Source organism: Eulemur rufifrons, chromosome 24, assembly GCF_041146395.1.
Source record: "Eulemur rufifrons isolate Redbay chromosome 24, OSU_ERuf_1, whole genome shotgun sequence".
NCBI classification, from domain to species: Eukaryota; Metazoa; Chordata; class Mammalia; order Primates; family Lemuridae; genus Eulemur; species Eulemur rufifrons.
This window is the reverse complement of record NC_091006.1, coordinates 8425048-8434495: the sequence shown is the minus strand read 5'-3', so window position 1 is coordinate 8434495 and position 9448 is coordinate 8425048. Positions and strand designations below refer to the sequence as shown.

At 46.8% G+C, this 9448-nt stretch overlaps 1 protein-coding gene across 1 annotated transcript; it reads right to left on the bottom strand.

The window, feature by feature from the left end:
• Positions 1-4477: 4477 nt before the first annotated feature.
• On the bottom strand, positions 4478-8968 carry DMRTC2 (DMRT like family C2). Its single transcript, XM_069457887.1, has 8 exons — positions 8741-8968; positions 8495-8652; positions 8147-8223; positions 7707-7887; positions 7450-7576; positions 6001-6061; positions 5676-5850; positions 4478-5183 (listed from the first exon to the last, which is right to left on the bottom strand). The coding sequence occupies exons 1-8, from the start codon at positions 8962-8964 to the stop codon at positions 5071-5073; spliced, it is 1116 nt and encodes a 371-aa protein (XP_069313988.1). The 5' UTR covers positions 8965-8968; the 3' UTR covers positions 4478-5070.
• Between the last annotated feature and the right edge of the window lie 480 nt (positions 8969-9448).

Sequence of the window (9448 nt, the reverse complement as noted above, 5' to 3'; positions counted from 1 at the left end):
TCATTTTCTGCCATTTATTATTTAAGTTAACAAAATCTATTTCATACTGTTTCTAAAACTTGAGAATAATTTTATTATTTCATCTATTTTTTTCAGAATCAACATATGTGTTTGAATATATATTTGTTAGGCATGCTTAACTAGAAATCTCCAGGTACTTGGGTTATTTATATTCACTTCTTATAGATTTCTAATGTACATTTCTAATGTCAGTTCTGAATCATTTATACTTAATTTATTTGAGTCAATTCACTAAATATTTCTTCTAAAAAAAGAAAGCTCTGCAGAGGAAGTGTGGAATGTTTAATCAAAAGAAGAGACAGAGTAAATATAGGATCTTGGGAAGGATGAAACCTAGGTAAAATTTATATTAAGCAGAGTTTTGATGGACTTAAGGCAAAGGAGTTACATCATGCCTGGGCTAGGAGCAGACCTAGGATCCTGTTTCCTTTACAAGCTTAAGATAAATGTGCAGTGTTGTCTCCAGCAACCTCTCTCCTCTGAAGCTCTCACCCTGGTTGGAAATCATGACTGCTTCTCTGTGTCAAAGTGACGTAGATCTTCCAGGTAAAAGTGAGATATCCCATTCTTACTATTGCTATGCTTTTAAAGAGCAAACTTCTGATAGTCTATGATTTAAGAGAACACAGTTTCTAAACATTGTATCCTTGGTATTAATTTTTATAGGTTTTAGTTTTTACAGGTTCATAATCAACAACTCTGTGAGATGGTTATAGACCAGGCATCTGAGGCTTAGAGTCAAGTCACTTGTCCAAAGTCATGCAAGGTTAAAGCCTTCCATTAAGGTTTATACCCACAACTGATGACTGCTCAAGCTTTTTTGATAAACTCTTTAAAAAGAGATTTTAAAAATGGTTTGAGGCTGTAGTATATACAGACAATGAAATATTATTCAGCACTAAAAAGAAACAAGCTATTAAGCTGTGAAAAGACATGGAGAAACCTTAAATACATTACTAAGAGAAAGAAGCCCATCTGAAAAGGTGCATACTGTCTGATTCCAACTATATGACATTCTGGAAAAAGGAAAAATTATGGTGATAGGAAAAAGATCAATGGTTATCAGGGGTTGGGGGGATAGAGGGATGAATAGGTGCTGCATGGAGGATTTTTAGGGCAACAAAACCATTCCCTGTGGAACTATAATGGTGGATACATGTCATTATATATTTTTCAAAATCTGTAGCATTTACAAAACCAAGAGTGAACCCTAATGTAAACAGTGGACTTTGGGTGATAATGCTGTGTTCATTGATTATAACAAATGTACCACTTTGGTGTGGGATGTTGTTCGGGAGGGAGGCTGTCCATGTGTCGGGGGTGGCAGGGGATATACGGGAACTCTCCGTACTTTCCACTCAATTTTGCTGTGAACCTAAAACTGCTCTAAAAAATGAACTATGTTTAAAGAAATGGTTTGAGGTCAGAAAGTTCTTGTTTTGATGGGTAAAGGGGCCGCATTGGAGTGTATTAACTCAGTAGGAAAAAAACAATTCCTAAGGAGTCAGACAGACTGTATTTATTCAGTCATTTATTCTGAGCCCCCAGTGAGGAACTGAAGGCAGACCCTGTCTTCTGAGAGTACTTGTTCTTGGAAGGGGAGACATAGATAGGCACAGCTCAGGGTGATCAGGCCTATGAAGTAGGGACCCTAAGGAGTATGGGGAACTCTGCCTGAGGGGCTTAACAGGGCTATTATTTTGAGTTAGGTGAAAAGGATGAATCTTGCTTTTGAGAAGAGTTCAGGACCTCGTGAGGGTCTACACAGGGCACGTGTTACAGGACTGTGTTTATGCAAACATGTCAGGGGCTGCAAAGCCAGCTACACAATGGAATGGGGGTACAGAATGAGGCCTATGTGGACCAGGCAATGAGGGTCTGAGTATAGAATGGTGGCAATAAGTGGTATGATGTTGGTTCTACATTGGATTAAAAGTGTGGTCAGGAGTGGACCAAGTTAACATAGGGCTGAAGTGAAAGGAGCATGGATTCCCAAAGGGCAGAATGTGAAATGAGCTCCTGAAATAAAACCTGGTGGCTGTGGGAAGAAGTCTTGTGAGAATAGAGAGGAGCAGGGGTGGTGCTTTATATTTGGGTCCTCATTGGTTATTTCTGCAGAGTGCTAGGAAGGTACACAAAGGAAGCTTAGAAGGAGGATCATTTACTTAATACTATTGGACCAGGGCAATGAATGCTTTTCCCTACCCTGCAATGGGAAGTGGGAAAGGGGGTGGTATAGGAAGTGGTGCTCATAGTTCATTAGCTGTAATAATATCTGAGAGCAGGTCAGAGGCCAGGAGCCCATTGGCTCCCCACAATTGCAGGTAAAGAGTGCTGCACCCCAAGAGGCAACAATTTAGGAACAAGAGCAATTCTTAAATCTGCCCTTTTGCCCAAGGCTGACCTCTGCAGAAGCTCCCTCTCTCCCTCAGGGACCAATGGGAAGGCCCTAATGGTTTGAAAGACAAAGTTGGCCTGGCCAGTGGTGTGAAAAGCCTTGCCAGGTGTGGCGCTGGCGGAGAAGTGGGCTGCAGAGAACTGGAAAGGGCCTGTAAAGAGGGGCCTGTCTCCGCTCCTTCCCCCAATCTCCGTCACTTTATTTCTCTTTTCTTCCTTATCTCATGCCATCCTCTAACCCCAAATTGTACTTTCCCTTTTGGCCTTCCCAGCTGTATGTTGGTGTTCCCTTGGTGTTCTGGGGACCCTTGGTCAGCTCTGAGTAGCAAGGTCGTGGCCATGTTGCATGTTTCCCTTTCTGTGACTGTGTGGGCTTAGTCATCTGTCACTGGGACAGCATGGCACAGCAAGTCTTAGGCAGGTCTATTAAGGAGCACAAACGTATATCCAAATTATACTAGGGGAGAGAAGGAAGGTATAAAGCTGATTTTAGCTTTTTGACATCTTGCAATGCCTCCTGAGAAGTGTTGCAGGTTTGTTACTCTGTAATCTGTGAAGGAGTAGAAATAACCCCTCTTTCTTAAGACCCCAAATAAGAAAGAAGAAGTTGTACTTAGATGCCATCACCAATAATCATCTTGAGTAAAAAGAGGGGTGTAGGTAACCTCAGGAAAAAGAATCAGTGATCAGGCATGTCCCCTGAGCCCCTTCTAAAGGTGGGAATGCAGTTGGGAGTCTCCAGGTCTTCAAATCTTTGGAATAGCTCAACAGGTCTTTATGGGTAAGGAATGGTTCAAGGAGAAGGATTTGACAGTGGAGGACTAAGACACAAATGCAAGTAAGATCTTATTATTACTTAGTGATACCTTGAGTAGAAAAATAAGAGACTTTTTTTTAAAAAACACTTCTGACTCATGTCTGTCTCCCAGAGTCCTGAATCTTTCACTCTATGCTTTATAAAATTATCTATGAACTAATTTGGGGCCTGGCAAAGAGAAGGAACCCTCCCCTGATCTTTTTTTTTTTTTTTTTTTGAGACAGAGCCTCACTCTGTTGCCCGGGCTAGAGTGCTGTGGCGTCAGCCTAGCTCACAGCAACCTCAAACTCCTGGGCTTAAGCGATCCTTCTGCCTCAGCCTCCCGAGTAGCTGGGACTACAGGCATGTGCCACCATGCCTGGCTAATTTTTTCCTATATATATTTTGAGCTCTCCATATAATTTCTTTCTATTTTTAGTAGAGGCGGGGTCTTGCTCTTGCTCAGGCTGGTCTTGAACTCCTGACCTCGAGCGATCCGCCCGCCTCAGCCTCACAGAGTGTTAGGATTACAGGCGTGAGCCACCACGCCCGGCCCCTCCCCTGATCTTTGTGTAGAATTTTTCCCTAAAATACTTAGGCAAGTCACTTTATTTCTTTAAGCTTATTTCTTGATTTGTAATATGGGAATAATCATGCATAGCTTACAGGGTTTCTGTGAGGATATCTGTGATTCAAATACAGTGGGCACTCAATAAATGTTAGTGATTGTCTCTATCCTTTTATGGATCCTTCAGAACTTAGACACATCCACCTTCCTAGTTGAGGAAAAACCCTTGATAAAGACTAACTTGATTCTTGCCTGTTCTGGTTGTCCTCAGTTTCACCATCTGAAAAATGTCATGTTAGATTAGCATCAAGTTGGCATTTCATTGGCCAAAGCTGGCTGGAAGATATGTTTTATTTGGCCCACATAGAATTTAAAGAAGAAAACTATGCCAACATTTGAAAATTAAGATGTTTTACATAGAAATCCAGTTTCTCTTGAAAAATCAGAAGATATGGCAACAGCAAGCCCACATTCCTGCCTGGCAACAATCCGTAGGGCCTAGAGGAGGCTTTCCCTCAGGTAAGGCATACACTTTCAGTTTGCCCGGGTCTGCCTGGCCTTTGTTACTCATGTGGTCTGCTTGGCCATGTAGGCATTTCAGTTTGTGGCCCTCTAGACAGTTGGAACTGTCTGTACCTGGCACAGAGCACTGAAATTAATGAATCAGTGAATCCCTCACTATTTCCCTCTATCACTCTTATCTGGCCATAATAAAAAATCCAAGTTTGTGTTTATCTGTGGTAGTTATTGAATAACTGATTTTCACTTTCAGAAGTGAATTGAACAAATCCTTTCGGTCAGTCAGGATAGACTAGGTTAGGCTGTGGTAACAAACAACCCTCAAGTCTCAGTGGCTTAAAACAACAAAGGTTTATTTCTTGCTTACTCACACGCACCTAGACACAGGATGGAAATACTCTCCTGTTTTCACATGCACAGAGACAGACATGAGTGCATAGGTATGTACAGAATCATGGAGCCCTGGAACATGAACTCATGGAAAAACATATTTAGATACTGGTCAGCTTAAACTGCACAACTCTCTTTGTTGGAGACTTAAGGTCCCAGGACCCAAGAAGGGGTACAAGAATATCCACCTTCAGCCAAGGAAATGCCCACATTACAAAAGGAACTGAAAGCTAATGAAGCACCTGAAAGCTTTAAAAAAAAGCTGAAAGCTTGTACTACATTAAATTCCATGCATAAATCCGTAAGTAAAACATTAAATACACAGTGCCTGCAGGTTGTCACCTCCCCGCCCCAGCCAGGCAGCTTCCACCTCTGGCTTCTAGCTCAGGAGGGAGATGGATCCCAGACGCCCAATATGCAGAGCGACAGCAGGGGCTGGGCTGGGTCGGAGAGAGGGGCCAACAGGCTGGAATCCTCTTCCTCCAGCAGGAGCTATAGGCAGGAAGGAAGAGAGCAGAACGAGGTCACATCCACTTCCCCTCCCAACTACGCCCCTTTTTACTCCATCCAATTCAGGCCTCATCCTTGCTCACCTGGTTTATTATGCAGACCTCCTCGCTGATTTTCCCACCTACAGTCTTGCCACCTCTAATCCCTCCATCAAACCCACTATACTTGTCTTTCTAAAGCTCAGGGTCTCTGAATTTGTCACTGATTTGGTTCAGCAACATTCCCTCTCAGGGCCTCGCTTTCCTTGACATCAGAGCACTGGCTATTTGCTGTTGAGTGCAAAACTGATGAAATGGATTCACTGAATAACTCTCAACTGCAATCCCAGGGGCTACGCTGAGGAGCCCTGGGGCCTGGCCATGAGGATATTCAACTTGCTGATCTCTGATTTCCTTGGTTAGTCCCTGCTTACTTCAGCGACCTCCATTTCCCAACCATCCTTATCCCATCCTTTCCTTTCAGGGAACAGGTTACCTGGTGGGCCACAGGGGTGAAGCAGGGAGATCCAGGCAGGGTTAGGGGGGACAGAAGGGGTCAGGCGGGGAGCCTGGGATGAATCTTTCAGGCCCACGAGGGCCTCAGCTGCCTCCTGCTGCAGCTGCCTCTCTGAGGGGGCACATGTCCAGGCCAGGCGAGAGGCTCCGGGGGCCTGCAAAGGGAAAGGGAGAGAAACAGACTGGGAACCCCTACTTCTGGCTATCCCATTTCCTCAAACCCTGGTCCTTTACGGTTTCCTGCTCTTCTCTTCCCCAGGTTCAACCTCTTCCCAGGGTCCTGGATCCCACTTCTTTCCCAGGACCTGTGGCTGTAGCAGAAGAGGGTCTGATGTGCCACAGGACTGGAGTATCAGAGTTGAGCACCTAGAATCAAGGAGAGAAGATACCATGGTGGTTAAACACATGGACAGCCATAAACACACTGAAAGAGGGGCAGGATTTTGCTATATTCTGATCTGAGAATCAAGGAGCCTGCTAGGCCATTAGGCTTTGTGAGCTTGGACAAATCCTGTCCCCTGTCTTGGCCTGGTGTGTTTTCTGTAAGGTGAAAATCCATGCCAGCTTCTTCTGCCCAGGGGTACTACGAGGATTACAGGAAATCACTGTTGTCAGTTGTTTTTTTTTTTTTTTTAAATTAAAAGACAAGGTTTAACTTTGTCACCCAGGCTGGAGTGCAGTGGCACAATCATAGCTTACCGTAACCTCCAACTCCCAGGTTCAAGTGATCCTCACACTTCAGCCTCACGAGTAGCTAGGACTACAGGCATGTACCCCCATGCCTGACTAATTAAAAAAAAATTTTTTTTTGTAGAGATGGGGTCTTGCTATCTTGCCCAGGCTAGTCTCAAACTCCTGGCCTTAAGCAGTCCTGCCACCTTGGCCTCCCAAAGCACTGGGATTAAAGGTGTGAGCCACTGCACCCGGCCTAGTATCAGGACAGACAAGGTCTTGTTCTGTTGCCCAGGCTAGAATGCAATGGTGAGATTATAGTTCACTACAACCTCAAACTCTGGGGTTCAAGGGATCCTCCTGCCTCAGCCTCCCGAGTAGCTGGGACTACAGACACATGCCACCATGCCCAGCTAATTTTTTTTTTTTGGTAGAGACTGGGGTCTTGCTATATTGTCCAGGCTGGTCTTGAACTGGCCTCAACTGATCCTCCTGCCTTGGCCTCCCAAAGCACTAGGATTATAGGTGTGAGCCATCATGCCCAGCCTGGTATCAGTTTTTAAAAAACTGACAAAAGACCTAGAGGGACTGGGGTTACTGTCACTGCCCTACCAGAGTCTGGTTCCTCTCCCCCGAGTTCTCCAATTCCCATGGAACTTGAAGGAGAGCTTGGTTCACCTTTAGGAAGCTTTCCCTAATGGCCTTTAGCCTCTCTCCTGGGCCGCTGAGGCTCTCATCATCACTGCCCTGCATTTCAGTAGGCAATCCTACCCCACCAAATCTGTTTAAGCAGATTTGATAGCACTATCTGCTCAAGGCCAGAGCCTTTGCTAGGTGCATTCCATACATTATTGGTAATTCATATGATAACTCAAGAGTTCAATAATAGTGTCCCCAATTTACTGATAGAAAAACAGTCTAAGAGAGGTAAAAGTATTTGTACAAACGTTCACAGCTAGGAAATGTGGCACTAGGAGAGCTCTGCCTTGCCTATTAGTCTGAGATCTTTTCTTCTTTATCATCCACTGTGGTGTCCAGCACAGGCTTAGTCTCAGGACATACATCCTTCTCTCTGTACTCACGTGCGGGGTAGGCTAGAGGGCCCTTGTGGCTCTCCAGAAAGAGGAGCCGTCAATACCGGGCGAGATCCTGGGCAGGGGGTGAAGGGCCCATGAGAGGGCAGCCGGAGGGAAGTGCCAGGGTCAAAGCCTAATGAGGGTAACAGAATGCAGAATGTGTAGGGGTCAAAGGTTATGGTTTCTGTCCTCTTCCTCCTCCCTTTCTGACACAAGGCAAATCAGCAAATATCTGTTGAAGAAATGTTGAATTATCATCTTACCAGGGAAGGGATGCAGAGGGACAGCAGGTTCTTGGCACAGCAAGCGGCACACCACGGGGGGTGGCATGGAAAGGCCTGGAGGCAGCCAGTGTCCAGGGGCCCACGGGCCCGGAGGCACTGGAGTCCAGGGCAAAGGCAAGGCTTCTGGGGGACGGCTAAGTAGCAGAGGCCCCCGAGAGTTCTCCTGCAAGGGCAGAGGGCAAAGGTTGGAGCTGGGTACAGGCTAAAGGAGTGGGCATGTTCTGGGATGGGGGGAGAACCCCTAAACTTTAGAGCTGGGAGGGCCTTAAAGTCCCACCCTCTCATTTTGCCCACGGAAGAAAAGTGATTTGCCCACAATTTCATAGCAAGTCAGTGTTGGGGCTAGAAGCCAGGTGTTGAGGGCACAGAGGCAGGAGCTAGGGTGAGAGCCACTCTCTCAGGGCCCAGCCTCTCCTTACCTTCCCAGGGGGTGTCAGTGCCAGTGGGACTACTCCATGGGGGGTCTGAGGCTGGGGTGCTACGTTCTCCTTTCCAGCTGTGAAGGACCAGGCAGAGCTCTCGTGAGCCCTTTCTCCTGACCCGTACCCTGCCCCAGCCCCAGACTGAGTTCTTATCTTCCTCTGGCCATTTTCTACCAGCAGATCTCACTGTATCCTCCCAACACTGACTGGGATGGCTGAGGCCCAGAGAGTAGAAACCCCTTGCTCTTGGTCATATACCAATTCAGTGGCAGGACCGGGACTCTTTTCCCAACTTATGCTTCCTACACCCAAATCCTTGCTCCACCCCTGGCCAAAGACACTCACAGGAGACCCCTGGTCGACTGGTTCCCTTCTTGACACGGCTGGGAGCTTTGGGAGGGGCCGCCCCTCTCCTCATCAGTCCCTGAGCCAGATGCCTCTTTAGCTGCGCCTCCTGCTGCCTACGCAAGGCCACCTGGGCGGCCATGACCCTTCGGCGCTCCCTACAAGTGGAGGGAGGTGTTGTTAGTCAAAAGTCAGCTACCCTTTAGAGGAGGTCCATCCTCCTCCCCTTCTGGACCTCATACTCACAGGATGAGGACACATTTGTGACACTCGCAAGCCTGAAAGAGGCAGAGGCGCTTGTGGCCCTTGAGGTGAGCAGTGACACCGTGGTTGCGGCAGCGGGCGCAAGTTGGAGAGCGACTGATTGCTCTTCTGGGGATAAGCTCGGTGTCCTGGGGGGCTCTGGTCTCTCCCCCTGGGGTGGAGTCTGAGGAGCAGTGGTGGTCAGCAGGCATTTCATTGGGTTCCATGGATCTAGAGGCAGGAGTAGAGGGTCAGGACGGCCATGTGGACTCTCCCCTAACTCTCCTGTCCTGGGAGGCCACGCCTGTGGGTCTCCCTCCTGCTCACCTCTGGACCCCGCCTTCATCCTGTCTTCTGCCCTTTCTACCCCATGACCTTTCTCAGGTATCCTCCCTCCTAAGAAAAACCCCTCTCCTCTTTCCTTTCTTCTGCATTCTTTCAATCCAAACAATATTCCCTTTTGCTCACCTGCATACTTTCCCATGCATAAATCACTTTCAGGCATCCTCAAGCCCCTCATACTCCCTTCAACGATTCCTACACCCTCTTTCCACAAACATCTAGTTTCATCCAACAGTTTTTCCTGGCATACCCTTCAACAATTATCATCCTACCCTCCTGCATTTATCCAATTCCTACAAGTATTTTTATGCCCCTCTTCAATTCTTAGTCTCATGTATGCCCTGCAGTTCAATCCCCTCTCTGCAATCC